Consider the following 16,571-nt stretch of genomic DNA (forward strand, 5'->3'; position numbering starts at 1 on the left):
TCTCTCTCTCTGTGTGTGTGTGTGTGTGTGTGTGTGTGTGTGTTCTGGTCAGGTGTGAATGTGTACAATAAAGCTCATTCCTCCCAGGAAAGGGTCCTGAGGGGAGGTTTCGTTGCAGACATAGTCCATCAAAGAGATTAACTTTGTTCATGGCACAGTACTTAGAATGAAAGAGAAAATAGTAAGAGTTAAGCATGGTCTTTTTTTTCTGTAAGAGCCGTGGGGTCTGGTTTTAGCTACTGGTACTGTTATTGATTACTACTTATTCATTTCATGAAATTTCCTTTATTTAAGAGGTTATAAATACATAAAACTGTTCCTTTATTTAAAAATTTTCTTTATTTAAGAGGTTGAAATACATAAAAATGTTCCTGGCTAAATTTAGGAGTGAGATTGGAGGTTGTAAATTGATTTGGGGAGAATACTGTTTCAAAATTGATATTGCCTAGTCTTCGGTTATTTCACCGTCTCATCACACCCTTTTTTTGTATTTTTAATTTCTTTATTACACTCACCCTAACTTCTTAGTTTTTCTAAGTATTGACTACTGGACTAGTCCCTATTTGAATGCAAAAGAAATATTATGCTAAGAAGTTATAAAGTATGATCCAAGTATTCTTAAAAGAATCTGTGTATTCTCTTACTTGCTTAAATTAAAGAAAAATTACTACACAAAAAGAATTTTCTCTGGCTGCTGTAACAGATACAGTAGATTTAAAAACAGTTCTTGTCTCTGTTTTTGCCTTAAATAGACGCCAGTAGCTTGCACTGAAATGAATGAAAATCGTAGGTGACAGCTTGAAGGCAGCCTTAGGCCTTGTCAGAGCAATACTGTTTGGAGTTTGTGCTTTCTTCCTTGTTTTGATTGGTTTTTCTGCTGGCCTGGAGAAGACAAGGATGTGGTTATGGCTTCTGTCTCTGGCTGATTGTCAGAATCAGACTGGTGTTCCATTGCACTAACCCAAATTTAGAAAAAGGAAAAAGAATTGCCCCCAGATTTCTATATTGAGAACACAAACCCTACCTTCACAGTGGCCTTGCTGGTCACTCAAGTGGCAGGGCTCAGTAATGCCAGCATCCCACACAGTACCCACTGAGTAAGGCCAGGATGAAAGGAGGGGCTGAGCGGGTGTCCTACTCTGGGAGTTGTTGCAAGGGAGGGATGGTGGCCTCCCTCTGACCTGCAGCATTCCTCCAGGCCTGGGAGATGATCCGGAGCTGCTTCCTCCCACATTCATGTAGAGACCCAGGAGACAGACGCCTGACTCAGCCTCTCAGAGGAATGCTCTGTGTTGCTAAAGACTCATAGCATGCCAGAAGCTTTCCTTGGAAAGCTTGTCCTTTGGAAATGGATTTTGGGGACCTGTTCCCCTTCCCATCATCATACCCTTACGGAATTGGGAGAAACCTGCTCCTGTGCCAGAGCACCCCTTTCACCCTGGCCTCAGCTTCAGTGGACTGGTCCTGGCTGTAAAGGGCTGGCAGCTGTCTCCTAGGCCTCCCTGCTGGGAAAGGCCAGCTATGGAGTTGTCTTCACTTCCCTCTCCGAAAGTTCCCTTGAGCAGTGTGTTCCTAAGACAGGTCTGTTATACTACATGCACATGTATGGTAAAATGACAAGTGCTATGTGAATTGACCGTAAATGATAAACTAGTATAAAATAAGGAATGAAGCTCACCCATGGTGGGTTTGCTTTCACTTGAAAAAAGCTGGTGAATGTTTGTGAGGCCCTTTGGGATACTTTGGTGATCCTTAGGGGGACGTCCAGTGAGAATAGACAGGGAGCCCTTCCCATTGATATGAGTTAAGTGAGGCCAGAGGCGAGGCAGACTCCCCAGGATTGTTTTGGAGCATACACATCTAGTCTGAATCCAGCCCTGCCATTGGGAGTAGTTAACCTCTTTGAGCCACAGTTTCCTCCTCAATAAACGAACAGTAATAATCCAGAATGCTGTGAGGCTCACAGATGATTATGTCAGGCTGAGTATGATGCCTGGAGTACACTATCGCTCACTCGGGGGATGCAGTGGAACTGGCTGGAATCTTGCTGGGTTCCTTCCACCAGTTAGCCAGTGAGAGGCAACTGTGGGAGCTGTAAGGGTCAGTGAGACACTGGCTGTGAGTGAAAGAAAAGAGGACGCTTCTAGCACAGATCCTCAGGTGCCAGAGAGGGTGGACAAAAAAAGCCATCATCAGTGCCAGAAACCCAAGGAAGGACAGCAACTAGCTGAAAAGAGGAAACAGAAACCTAGGGACAAGCCAAAAGTGAAACCCGAGGGCTTAGTGGGGTTTGGCAGCCCACACTTGTAATCCCAGCAACTAGGGAAGCTGAGGCAGGAGGGATCACAGGTTCAAGGACAGTTTGGGCGACTTAGACCCTGTCACAACACAAATAAAAAACTGAAAAGAGCTAGGGATGTAGCTCGATGGTGGAGCACTTGCCTACCAGGTGTGAGCCCCTGGGATTCAATCTCCAGCACTGCATTTAAAAAGAAAAAAAAAAGAAAAAGAAAACCTGAGAGCTCAAAACAAGATGCAGAGAAACCCCAAACTTGAATCCTAGGTCTGAATAGGAAACAGGATGGAGATCAACCTAGAGCAGGAGGAAGCAGAGCTGCTAGGCTGGTGGTGTGTGGGGTGGGTGGGTGGGGGATCCCAGAGGTGCTGGCTGCCCAGTCTCCTGGTGCAGACCTACCCTTGCAAGTCCCGTGAGACCCATTTTACAGATGAGCACGGTCAGGCTCTTTCAAAAAGTGATCTAGAGCATATGTGAGGCAATTTTAGGGTAAGTTTTCATTTTAAATTGAGGGGGGTGGAATTTATTTACTGGTAGTTTACTTAAAGACTTTTATACCCATTTTCAGAAGTTTGCTACAAATTTAGTTTAGTCATAATATAACTGGCTGCTGTCTGCTCTGGGCAGCCAAAGTCAAACATGGCCCCAAGTGGTATGCTGATGTAAAGCTGTATATATTGGGAGAACCATCTTATTTTTTGCAGTACAGGGGAGTTAACTCAGGGGCTCTTTTCCTCTGAGCTACATCATTTTTATTTTTTATTTTGAGACAGGGTCTCACTAAATTACCCAGGCTTGCCTTGAACTTGCAATCCTCCTGCCTCAGCCTCCCGAGTAGCTTGAATTATAGACACGTGCCACCATGTCTATAATGGCTGGGAGACTATCTTTAAACAATCCTTAGACTTTTGTGAGAGGTATCAGTGAGGGCACTTATGTTCATGGCTGGGGCCCTTTTTTTATTATATTATCATTCAATATTTCTAAAGATTAAAAAATACTATTTATGGAGAATGGTTTAAAAGTCTACATTGGGCTTAAAAGTGACTTAGGTGACAGTGATATTTTACATTCTAGAGTGTGAAAGATATTTCATGCTGTAATTCATTCAGCTAGCACTGACTAGTAAGCATGTTCCTCATCCTTGAGAAAGTCAAGGGAGCAGCTATAAGCTAACTTAAATGTAAGAACTTGTACATACACATGGTAAGTATTTTGAAAGAAGTAAGGTGTTTCTAGGACATTGAAGACAGATTGTTACTGTAGGGGATCAGGGAATAATGTGAGAAGAGAACTGAAAAATCATGGAATTCATCACCAGGAACTGACAAACTTTTGAAGGACGATTCGGAAGTTGACAGGCTGTTTTGGGAGGGAGGTTGCTGCATGTGGAGAAGTCAGCAAAAAGATCTTTCTCTTTTTATTGGAACAGAGAATACTCTTTGGTACCAGATGGCTATAGCAGAGCTTTCTGTGCAATCAGAATCCATTTCTCTTCAACCTGTGGCTTCCTGCATGGATAGGCAGTGAAAGACATGCCTCTTGCATAATCCATTCTTGTTATGTAGTTTAAGTAAGGTTAGTCTGAAAGTCCATTGGTTCCCAATTTGGCCAGGCATCAGAAAGAATCATTTTGGGGAGCTTTATGAAGACAGATTCTCAGCAAACACTCTCACCCACCCATCTTGACTCAGTGGTCCTGAGTGGGGCAGGACCACTGAACCAGAATGGGAGTGTTTGCTGAGAAAGTTTTTCTAAACATTCTCCATGTGATTGAGTAACCTAGGTGTCTGGGAACCATTAAGGAGGAGTGGGTTGGGTGCCCTGGCAGCCAAGTGGCATGCTTTGACACTGCTTGTTCCCTCTGTGTGCATCTCAGTGGTTTGAGGGTCACTTTCTGGGTTGAGGCATTCAGCCATGGTTTCAACCCTTGGAGCAGCTCCCTGTGAAAGCCACTCAGGTCTGTGCACACAGCTGCCTGCCTCTGCCAGCCATTTCCGCTTTTGAGATGGGAAGTCCAAATTGCTTATCTCAATCTTGAGGAAGTCAGTAGGAGTGATCAGCAGGAGGTTTTCTGAAGTACATGTTTTTAACAGATTCTTCAAAGCCCGGGAATGTCCCCAAAATAAGATGAGGGAAATCCCCTCTGAGAAGCCTGCTGGCTGGGAAAGGGTGCTGCTCATTAGCTACTGTGCTGGTGATAGCTGGCCCACGGTGGAAGTACTGTCTTCAGACCAAGCCCTGCTGAAGCTGAAGTTTGGCATCTTAATTCTCACCTCCACACCTGCCTTCTCATCCCTCCTCCCTCTCTCAGCTAGCTATCCAGGGCAGGGACATTTTCCTCTGTGACAAATGAGAAAACAGAGGTCAGAGAGGTCAAAGCCTTTCCCAAGATGGCCACTCTGGGACTCAAATCCAGATCTTTGATTTCCAGTCTAGTTCTTTTAAAATCCTGGCACTTAAGCATGTAAAAAATAAGCCATATGGGAAAGAGACCTTTTGTTTGTCATGAGGACAAAGCTCCAACAGGCTGTGGGCAAATAGGAAGGTGTTGTAAAAAGCAGCGCTGCATTGTTGGTGCCCTTTGGTGATTCCTGACCCCCCAAGTTCATCTTGAATCAGTTGCCAGATATGATCTTCGTATTTTGATTTATTGGTTTTACAGTGTTGGGGATGCGACTCAGGGGTGCTCTGCCATTGAGCTCTATCATCAGCCTTTTTAAATTTGAGTTGCTAAGTTGCCCAAGCTGGCCTTGAACTTTGTGTTTTTCAGCCTCAGACTCCTGAGTTGCCAGGATTATAGGCACATGCCACCATGCCAGCCAGGTGTAATCCTTTCATACATGTAAAACCTGAGTTCAGACAGAAGAATGTTATTTGTCTGAGGAGTGAAGGGGCTGCTTATTGTTGGCTTTTTTTTTTTCTTATGTCTTCTTTAATTGTAAAAGTCCTACTGATGTAAGACATGGCACATCCTCTGTGGATACAACACTGTTCTGCATTCTTACTCCTGAGGCCAGCTCTGGCCAGGACTGGAAATATAGACAAGTGGACTCTGGGAGGTGGTGGAGGTGAGTTCTCCTCAGGTGGCAGCCGTAGCCTGAAAAGCTGGTCAGTTCATTCAGGAAGTACACAGACTTGGAGCATAGAGGAGACCTTTGAGGCCAAACCTCAAGATGCTGCCACGTAAGGGGCAGGGCTAGGAAAGGGGCACATGGTGCCTGGGGACGAAGGTGGCTCAGGTAAGGTGCCCAGGAGACTTGGGAGGATGGCATTTCCAGGAGTGATGGCTGCCAGTGATTGTTAAATGGGAGTGTTCACTCACTCACTGCGTGTTTGGAATTGGCGGTACTCTGTGGAAAAAACTCATTCTAGCCAGAGGTATGTGCTGACGTCAGTATGGAGAGCTTTAGAAGATAAAGGGAGCTCTTCCTGCTTGGCTGAAGCTTTAAGAAATGCTGTGCAAGGAGAACTCTGGCTGCTGTCATGTCGATGACAGCTGGAAGTCTAGGCTTTTAAAGGTGATTTCAGTTTGGAGCAGAGTTGGCTCCATATTTACAGTAGCATTTTTAAAAAATGGCTTTTCCATACTTGTTTTCTCCAACAAAACAGTAGAGTTATCATTGAGAATGCAGAGAAACTGCATCCCATGCTCTGCTGGTAGGAATGGGAACTGATGCAGCCACAGTGGAAAACAGGATACAGCCTCCTCAAAAAACTAACACTACAAAATCACCCTGTGCTTCAAATTTTTTCTTTCTGGGTGTATAACTGAAACAATTCAAAGTAGAGTCCCCAAAAGAAATTTGCACACCCACCTTAATGGCAGCATTATTCATTTTAGTAAAGGTGAAAGCAATCCAAATGTCCATCCACAAGTAGAAGATAAGCTGAATGGGGTGTATACATAAAAATGGAATATCGTGCTACCATTAAAAAGGAAATTCTGGGGCAGGGGCTCAGCGGTAACGCGCTTGCCTGGCATATGCGAGGCACTGGGTTCAATTCTCAGCACCAAGTATAAATAAATAAAGGTCTATCAACAACTAAAGAATTTTTTTTCTTTTTTTTTTTTTTAAAGAGAGAGTGAGAGAGGGAGCTAGAGAGAGAGAGAAAGAATTTTAATATTTAGTTATAGGCAGACACAACATTTTTATTTGTATGTGTTGCTGAGGATCGAACCCGGGCTGCACGCATGCCAGGCAAGTATGCTACCACTTGAGCCACATCCCCAGCCCTAAAGAATTTTTTTTAAAAAGAAAATTCTAACACATGCTACAACATAGATGAACCTTGAGGACATTTTGCTCAGTGAAACAAAGGGACATACTTATGTGATTCCACTCATAGGAAGTATCTAAAGTAGTCAAAATCAAAGGAAAAGAAAGTTGAAAAGTGGTTGCCCAGGAGTGGGGGCAAGAAGAGAGGAAGTTGTGCTTGATGGGTATGGGGTTTCGGTTTTGCAAGATGAAAAAGTTCTAGAGAGCTGTTGCACAACAGTGTGAACACACTTAGCACTTCTGAACTGTATCATTAAAAAGGGAGGGTGGGTGTTTGTTTTATCATAATAATTTCCCCCGGTTTCACTGAAAAACATTGAGATTGATTGATTGATCGATACATACATACATACATATTGAGGATAGAACCCAGGGGCATTTTACCACTGAGCTACATCCCTTAGCTTTTTTAAATTTTTTATTTTGAGACAGGGTCTCACTAAGTTGCTAAGGCTGGCCTTGAACTCATTGGCCTCCTGAGTTGCTGGGATTACAGGTGTGCCTCACTGTACCAGCTTTTGAGAACTTATAATTGTTCTACATCACATAAAATTCCCCTGAATAAAGGGTTCGCATTACTAAGTTTCATCTTAGCTGAGGGTTTTGAAGTCCTTTGCAGTTGGTAAGGAAGTGACCCTGAAGAGGATGGAGACGGCAGCAGCCCAGGCCTGTAGGTCTGGGTCATTTAAAGAGGTCTGTCCCTCACCAAGAGGTGGGTGTGGGTGTTGGCACCCAGTGGGCACACATAGGGTTTTCATTTAAACTGCAGGTTGGTGTTTCTCCATCAGCAATTTGTAGTTCAGTTTAAAACAAAAACAAACAAAAAATAACCACTTATTGTAAGTGTTTGCCACACAGAAGCTCCTTTAAGTAGAATGGAATCAGATTACAGGAAGGCCTTGGAATACCTCGGAATACTGTCATGGAATACTTTCATAATGCAATAGATAATTACTGTGTAATTTCTTATGAAATCATGAAACCACTATTTTAAGTTTACCTTGGAAGTATTGTATAGCTTGTCTCAGGGAGGGAGATAGGAGCCCCAAACACTAGCTGGAGCGTTTTCTAGCTAGGATCTGCGATGAATGAATACTGGTGAGAGTTGGGGAGACCTGCATTTCCATCCTGGCTCTGATCCGGCACTTGTGTGGCTCAGTTTAATAACTTAACTTCTTGGAATCTCAGTTTCCTCATGGGCAATTTGTCGTTCAGTTGGAAAACACTTATCGAATGCTTTCTGTATGTCAAGTATTATGATAGAATCTAAAAATAGATTCTGTCCTCCCCTGAAAGGAAGTCACTGTCTTTAAAGGGAAACAAAGATAAGGACCATGAGCACAGATGCAGCATTATGATACAGCACTAACTTCCCTCTAATCTAGACACATACCAAAAAGTCCACCTCTATAAAACACATCTGAATTATAGGATAAAAACACAAGAATCATTAGCTTAGAAGGAACTTAAAATCAGGAATATAGTTAAGGTCATGAAGGGGAAAGGATTAAAACAGAAAACTGGATCAGGTCATTGACAGGCCCAATTGGGAACTATAAACTGGGGTAGGAAGCAAAGCTTAGCAAAGCACCGGAGAGTCAGTAATTATGGCTATTCTCCAGAAGGGTGTAAAGTACTAACGTTTTAGGACAAGGGGGATATCTGCCTAGTAGTTTTTGTCTGGTTACCAACAGCAGAGGGCCTACAAGGGAGGTAGTACTGCTGGTGGGTAAAAGTGAGAGGCCCGATGCACACAGCTGGATGTATTGGGACTTCAGTTTACTTGTGTGTAGTTGGGTACCAGTTATAGTACCAACCACATAGCATTGCCAGGAGGATTATATGAGCTGATAGACCCCAGAAGGCTTAAATTGGTACCTGGCACATCAAGCACCACATTAAAGAATGTCTGGTGCTTCTGTACTGTTTTTTACTTTGCAAAGTACATTTAAACATCATCATTTCATTTGAGGCTTACAACAAATCAGTAACAATTACTGTTGAGAATTTACAATCAGCCCTGAGAGATGGGTATTTATTATTCACATTCAATGGATAAAAAGACACAGAAAGTCCAAAAACTCACACTCAAATAAATAAATAAAAACTTTGCAGCACTGTCATTTGAAGGCAGGTCATCTGACCCCCAAACCATGCTTTTAAATCACTATCCCATATAACCATGCATTACTTAATGACTAGGGCACATTCTGAGAAATGCATTGTTATACTATAGTGTTCCTACTAAGACAGAATAATATAGCCTAAGATACACCTGAGCTTTTGCTCCTAGGCTATAAACCCATACAGTGTGTTCCTGTAGTGAATACTGTAGGCATTTGTAACCATGAACCAATTTTATATCTAAACTTAAGAAAGGTACAGGAAAAACATGGAGAATTTTTCTACCGCATTTTAATCTTTGAAAAAAAAAATTGTAGTTGTAGATGAACAACATGTCTTTATTTTGTTTATTTATTTTTTGTTATTATTGAGTCTCTTAGCGCCTTGCTTTCACTGAAGCTGGCTTTGAACTCAGAGATCCTCCTGCCTCAGCCTCCTACACTGCTGGGATTACAGGCATGTGTAATCGCGCCTGGCTCCGTTTTGTTTATTTTTATATGGTACTAATGATCGAACCTAGTGCCTCACTGGTGCTAGGCAAGCACTCTGCAATTGAGCTATAGCCCTAGCCCCTCCATTTTAATCTTATGGTACCACTGAAATATAATTATGTAATTGACTGAAATGGCATGGCCATTTCCTCCCATCTGTCTAGTATTTATTGGTCACATAGGTGTGCCAGAGAGTTGTCTAGTTACTAGGATTGCAAATAATGATAGATCAGATTAGATATTACATTGGTAACTTTTATTCAAGCCAGACAATAAAATGTAGTAGATGGTGACGACTGCTACAGAGGGAAGTAAACTGGGGAGGATGATATAGTGTTAAATGGGATGGTCCAGAAGTGCTTGCTGGGAGGGGTGCTGGGTGCAGAGGCAGCAAGCCCTGGGCAGAGGGCAGCGCCTGTTTTGTTTGTAGTCAGGACACCAATCAGGGCCAGAGCAGAGTGGGAGGGGTAGGAGGCACAATGTGTGCATAGGGAGGGCCTTGGGACTTTGGCTCTCTCCTCTGTGACTGGTTTTGAGCAAAATAATACCATGAGACTGAAGAATGATGTAGCACCATTATTCTGGCCACTTTGGAGAGAATTCTCTGTTGGGGCAGCCACAGGGGGGCCAGAGAGGGGCAGCTAGATTGAGTGAGCCCCAGCCATGTACCCCAGGCCTGGGTGGTGGGAGACCGGTGAAAGGTGGCCAGGTTCTGGCTACCATAGCTACCATAGGAGTCAACAGCAGACTTAGTTTGCTGGTGAGTCACGTGGGATGTGAAGGGCAGCAGGAGGAGAATGACCTGTGAATATACAAAACATGTAAACCTGCTCAACTGCAGCTAGATGGGAAAAACTAAAGTTGAAAGAGATCAAGTGACTTGCTCCAAGTGCGTTTATCTAGAAAGGCAGTGAAACCAGGATGTTTATAAGTTATTTTATTTTGAATTAACAAGTAACAATTGTACGATCCTACATAGGATGCAGTATGATGTATAGGTGCATTCATTGTGTCATGTCCAAATGAGGCAGTTAGAGTATTCATTACTTCTAGCATTTATCCTTCCTTTGTTGCATCCAGGGATTTTTTTATTCTATCCTTTCCCTTTTGCACACTGCCTGTCTCCCACCCCAGGCCCCTGCCCTGCCTCTCCCAGACAGCAAGGCCCAGTGACTACCTTTAATGTCTGAAATGTTATTATGCTAATGTTCTGAGTCACCAGATCTATGTGTTCTTGCACCTCCTTTCCACAGTGCTCAGTAGATACTCCTCTATGGTGTGGAAACCACTGCTAGAAATCTTTCTCATGACCCACCTCGTTCTCCTGTGTTTATGGTAGCAGCTCAGAGGTTTCAGTGTTCCAGGTCCATATCTCTCTCCAGAGGGTTCCATTCTCATATCTCCTGTAAAGTTGAACACTTCTTCAATGGGTTCTCCTTCTCATTAGACTTGTTTAAATTGTGGATTGTGCACGATCATTACTTTTACTGATTTTCACAACAACAGTCAGATTAGATGGTTGGACCCTCCCTGGGCAGATATTGTTTGGTGGTTCTTTGAGGGAGAAAGTGCAATTATCAGGGCTCTGCTCTGGGTGGGAGACCCAGACACCTCTATTTTTACTGAGCTGCTGCTACTCTTCCTCTTCTTCCTCCTTCCCTCCCCCCACTCTCTCTCTTCCTCCCTCCCTCCCTCCCTCCCTCCCTCCCTCCCTTCCTTCCTTCCTTCCTTCCTTCCTTTCTTTCGTTCTTTTTTTTTTTTTTTTTTTGCTCAACTGCAGCTGAAATGTGATAAGGAAAAATGCTGTTGGTTCCAGGCAGTGCCAGATCACTGTTGGCCGACATCTGAAGATTCCTGCGGCTTTGGGCCTCTTACAACCTTGGTTTTGTATATATTGTGCTCAGCCTGGAGCACTAGAACATTTCAGACATTAAAGGTAGTCACTGGACCTTTCTGTCTGGGAAGCTGCCAGGATTGGAGGAGGCTTTTAGCTTTAGTGCTATCTCTTTTTTAGTTTAAGACATACTTGTGTGTGGAAAAAAATTATACTTGCTTCCCAAAACTTTCTTCCCCTGGCCTCCTAAAACACATACCCAGGAAAGTGCACTAGTCAAGGTAACCTCCAGTTCTTTTTTTTTTTAAAAAAACATTTTTTTTAACACAATGCTTTTATTTTTATGTGGTGCTGAGGATCAAACCCGGGTCCTGCCCGTGCTAGGCAAGCGCTCTACCCCTGAGCCACAATCCCAGCCCAAGATAACCTCCAGTTCTGACCTCAGGGGAGAAAGCGGAAGTTACACATTTACAAAGGAGCCCGTCCCTGTGCTTGGTACAGGCTTGAGTCTGTTTCTCTCACCCACACACACACCCAGAATCAGACTGCAGAACCACCACCAGCCCTGCACTCCCTGGGGTGAGAAGTCCCAATAAGAAAGAGGGGGTGGGGAGGATGGAAGGTGGGTCCTGCTAGGTGGTGTCATTCCTTGCCACTTACTGGTTCAAGAGACAGACACAGAGTGGGTTTCCTGCCTTTGTCCTCCCTGCACTTCTCCTGGAGTTCCACTGACCCTGCTGTGCCCCTGACAGTGCTGTCCTCTCTCCCTTGGTGAAGCAGGGAGAAGCCAGGGCCCAGCCAAGGCTCTGGAGAGCTTCCCATTTTTGTGCTCAGATCCAGGAACATACCTTTCTCTGCAGCCCCATGTCTGAGGCATTCCCTTTCAGTTTCACTCCCCAGTCCCTGGGTAAGATTAGGGATGGGAACAGGAGTGGGGGGTTGAGGTGGGGAAAAGATGCTGGGCACCATGCACCTGCCTAGAACCCCAACTTGGTCCCTACCGAGAGCTGGAACGGGGCCAGTAGCATCATCAATTTATCCAGGGTTCACTGACTTTTCTGTATTCAGTGCACCAGCCTAGGCAATTACACTCCAGGGGCACAGGTGTGCAGACCAGTGGGTACAGCTGGCTCACCCTAGGCTCACTATAGGGCTCTGGAATGGAGGTGACTGCAGCTATGTTGTGGGATTTCCAGGTGGCAGGGGCACACTGCAGTGGGAAAAGCAGTTAAAAAGCATGGGCTCATCAGTAGACGTGTCTGGGTAGAGTGCCCCTAACACTGTGTTCAAAGCTTGGGCACACAGGACAGGGGCAACCAGTGGGAAAGTAGCTGGAGCAGAGTGTGAAAGGAGTTGCTAGGGCCAGGCTGGGAAAGGCCCAAGCTGGCCAAGTAACCACTCAGTCTCGGCTCTGTCTACCCACCATCTGCTTTGTGAGCATGGTGCCTCTGCTTTTCCAGCTTGAATTCTTTACCATAATCTTTATCCTATCTGTATTTGGAGGAAAATCAAAGAATCCAGCACATGAAATACAGTCCACGTGGTTAATTTTCAGAGTGTTTATAACCCCCATTGTTGCAAACTCCTTCAGTAATTTTTCCTACTTTTAGTGTAAGAATTTGAGGCTTTGCTTAAAAATCCAGTACTCTCTACAACACAGCCACAGTGTTGAGGGAAGGAGAGGACTGAGGCAGGTAGGATGCAGGGAGGAGGTCTTGGGATGGTCCAAGGCTGCATGTGGGTCTGCAAAGCTCCTGGGATGTATCCATCCAGCTGTGATGGGCTGGGAATAGAAAATGCACCTTGGATTTAGCAGCATATAAAAAGTTAAAAAAAAAAAAAAGTTCTTCAGTATAGAAAATAGGCTTGTTCACAGAGAGTAAAGTTAGTAGAAATGTTGATTTGCAAGTCCAAAGTCGAGCAGAGCACAGCCATGCTCTGACCTGTCTAGCTCTTCCTCCTTCCTTCTGCACTGGTTTTCTTCCTCTGGTATTCCTTTTTTAAATCCTCGTAGGAGCTTGGGGTTTTCTGAAATCATGTTGACTTCATCCTCTTTCTCTCTCCAAGCTTGAGCTTAACCTCTCCATCATCCTTGGACTTCAGTCCCCATAGCCCTTTCCCCAGTCCTTCACCTTGTTGCCACTGGCTCCTTCTAATCTCACTTCTCCCAGCTGGTTGCTCTGGCTTCATTCTCCTCCCCTTCCTCCAATCCTTCCTTCACATTATAGCAAAGTTGTTATTTAGCCCAGCCCTTGTCACCTTCAGTGCGATCACCACAATAACACTCTTGCCAAGCCCCAGCTGCTCATCAAGGATGCTAGGAGCTTGACGCATGTTCTGTCACTACATTCTTCAAAAAGAAGTGTGTGAAACTCAGACAGAGGAGTTGCTCAGGTCCAGGACCATGCCTGTAGAGGGTTAGCGCTGGAACTTAGCCCACACCTCAGCAACACTAGTATCTCCTCTCTCTACAGTATCAGCAGACCTCAAAAGCTGTCACTCCCTGGCTCAACCCTAAGAAAAGCCCCCATGGCTGGCTCTAGTCCTTGAGAGCCTCCACAGTGAGCCCCTCTCACCCTGCCCCCTCACTTTTCAGTCTCATCTGTCATTCCATGCATGAGTGAATACCATGGGGGATAATTTCCAAGACCCCCAGCGGATCCCTGAAATCACAGGTAGTACCAAACTATGTTTTCTCCTTATATATGCATACCTATGAGAAAGTTTAATTTATAAATTAGGCATCATAAGAGATCAACAATAATGACAAATAATAAAATAGAACCATTGTATACTGTAATATTATAAAACATGAATTTTTTTTCTGGAATTTTTCATTTAATATTTTTGGACTGTGGTTGACCATAACCTGGGAAAATGGAACTGCAGATAATAGGAGAACTTCTATACTACTGTCTGTGTAGCATGTGCTTCAGATTCCACTCTTTTGCTCTCAGTCAAAAGCCATCTGAGTATCATGAATAGATAGCCACTGCTTCTGTTTTTCTGTTTTATTACCTTCTTCCTGAAACTCTACCCTAGCTTACCAGAGTAATGTCCCTGGCCTGCCAAAGTCAAGGACTATCCTTTGCTTAATTTTTTTGTCCCCCAGCACCTGCTACTCATCCCCTTACATAAAATAGTGATGGAGACATCCCTCAGCTTGTACAGAAGGTCCAAGGCTATCAGTCTCAAAGAAGAAACATCTCCATTCAGTGTCAGATGATTAGTTAGCATTGGTGAGAGAAAGCCTTTGTCCCAATATAGAAAATCTTGATAGCAAAGTAGTGAAACCAAAAATTCTACATGTATCCTTAAAAGGTCTGTCTCACCCAGGCAGGGTGGTGCATGCCTGTAATCTCAGCAACACAGGAGGCTGAGGCAGGATGATAAGTTAGAAGCGAGACTGGGCAGCTTAGTGAGACCCTCTCTCAAAATTAAAGATAAGAAGGATTGGGGATGTAGCTGAGTGGCAGAGTGCTTGCCTAGCCTGAGCTCAGTCTCCAGTACACAAAATAAATGAATGCATAAAAGACCTGTCTCTTGTAGTAAAGATACCATGTAATTCCTAATTCTGAGAGTTCCAGTCCTTTTCATCTGTGGACAATAGTAAGAATGAACCTGGGGATTTAATAGTACTATTGCCTTGCAGACGGAAGCAGAATACTTTTTAAAAAGTGATCATAATTTTCAGTTTCTTTACTTACTCTAGTCTATCACCATATTGCTTAGAAACATTATATCTGTATTTTTCTGTTTTGAGGCATAAATTTTCAACTAAATCACACATAGTTTACCTTAGCTCACAAAATAATTGTATTAGCAGTGCTCTCTGAAATGTCCCACTTCTCACTTAACAGAACCCCTGACTCCAGCTCCTCAGAATCAGTTGCTACTTCTGGATTAATAAATATGTCAGTAGATGTTTTCTAATGATTTCTTATTTGAGTAAGATGAAACTGATAATTTTCTCTGAGGAGTATGTTATCAAAGGTAGTTTATTTTGTCATATGAAAAAACTTGTTATCTGTGCTTTCTTTTGTTTCATTTTATTTTGTTATTATCTGTGCCTTTTCAACCATGCCCTTCCTCTCTCTTTCTCTAGTTTCTTCAGATGGAGGTACAGAGTCCTCTGCCTTAGTTGATGACAACGGTAGTGAGGAGGACTTCAGCTATGAAGAACTCTGTCAGGCCAATCCTCGGTATCTACAGCCAGGCGGGGAACAGCTGGCCATTAATGAGGTACCAGAAATCCACACAACAGTGACATTTATTGGACACTGGATTTGCAGGGTCCAGAACTACTTCAGAGGTTGCTATCTATAGAACTCTGATTCCCATTTTGGGGATAGGGGTGTAGTTTGGTGATAGAGCACTTGGCCTAGCATGTACGAAGCCCTGGGTTTAGTTCCCAGCTCTGAAAAAATTGGCTGGAGGGGTAGCTCAATGGTAGAGCATAAATGAGGCCTTAGGTTCAATATCTAGCACTGGGGGAAAAAAAAAGCAAGCAAACAAAATATACCAAAAAAAACAAAAACATGCATATACAAGAACAACACTGTGGTTTTTTGCATTGTCCAGAAAAATGTCTGTGATCAAGCTTTCCAAGGCACTGAAGCTTATCCTTTAAGTAATTAGAGCAGCAATCGTTAGCACTCAGATCTTGCTTTTTAGTTTATGAAATGCACTCCCATGAGCCAATTACATTGGCTCATGTAATTCTCAACTGCAATCTAAAATGTAAATGTTAACATTAGTCATGCCCTGAAATGGATTTGGTAGCAAATGGTAGATCTGGAATTAACCATGTGATTCTCACTCCCAATCTGATGTTCTTTCTACCACTTTGCAGCTTTAGTTCTTTTTACAGAAATTTTTCTAGAAGGCAGGCATCTCAATCTTTGAATACTCTTAAGGAGAGTGTGTGGAGTGTAACTGAGGTCTGTTAGCCTCCCTACTGAGATCTCCTGTCATTATTCTAAACATGATATAAGCCAAGTATCCCTAAACTTAAACCCCCAAATCTGAAGCTCTTTAAGCAATAACATGACATTCAAAAAGCTTAAGATTTTAGATTTTTGGATTAGAATTATCAACCAGTAAAGACTATGCAAATGTTCCAAAATCCAGAAAACTCAGAAATCTGAATCACTACTGCTCACAGGCCTTTTTGTCTATAAGAGCTAAGGGGAGGCAGAATCAACTCTTCCCAGTGAATGAGCCATGTCTGTTCTTGACTTTTTCAATAACTGTTAAATATCCCAAGATCAAGCCATTGTCTTTAATTGTAGTAAAGTATAAAGTTGAATATCGAATTGGGAATTAGTATGAGTAACACACCTCTGGGAGAACATGTGCAGGACTTCCATTAACACAGACAACTAACATTAGGATGCTAGGCTCCAACATCTGCAGAAACCAAATATTCCAGATATTCAAGGTTTTCAGTTAACTGACCTAGAGCTAAGTGAGCTGTTTATACAGTCCCCAATTTACAATGTTTCAGCCTTTTTTTTTTTACCATGATGTAAATACTCATATATTCA

At 43.3% G+C, this 16,571-nt stretch overlaps 1 protein-coding gene across 10 annotated transcripts in view; it reads left to right on the forward strand.

The window, feature by feature from the left end:
• The window catches only part of Spata13 (spermatogenesis associated 13), a 331,833-nt gene that overhangs the window by 296,320 nt on the left and 18,942 nt on the right, over nucleotides 1–16,571 (forward strand). For all 10 annotated transcript variants that reach the window (XM_078015685.1, XM_078015680.1, XM_078015686.1 and 7 more), the window contains one exon: nucleotides 15,131–15,267. In XM_078015685.1, coding sequence (XP_077871811.1) covers nucleotides 15,131–15,267 — 137 coding nt within the window. The remainder of the gene's footprint in view (nucleotides 1–15,130; nucleotides 15,268–16,571) is intronic.

The sequence above is a fragment of the Ictidomys tridecemlineatus genome, chromosome 6, assembly GCF_052094955.1.
Source record: "Ictidomys tridecemlineatus isolate mIctTri1 chromosome 6, mIctTri1.hap1, whole genome shotgun sequence".
In the NCBI taxonomy this organism is placed as follows: Eukaryota; Metazoa; Chordata; class Mammalia; order Rodentia; family Sciuridae; genus Ictidomys; species Ictidomys tridecemlineatus.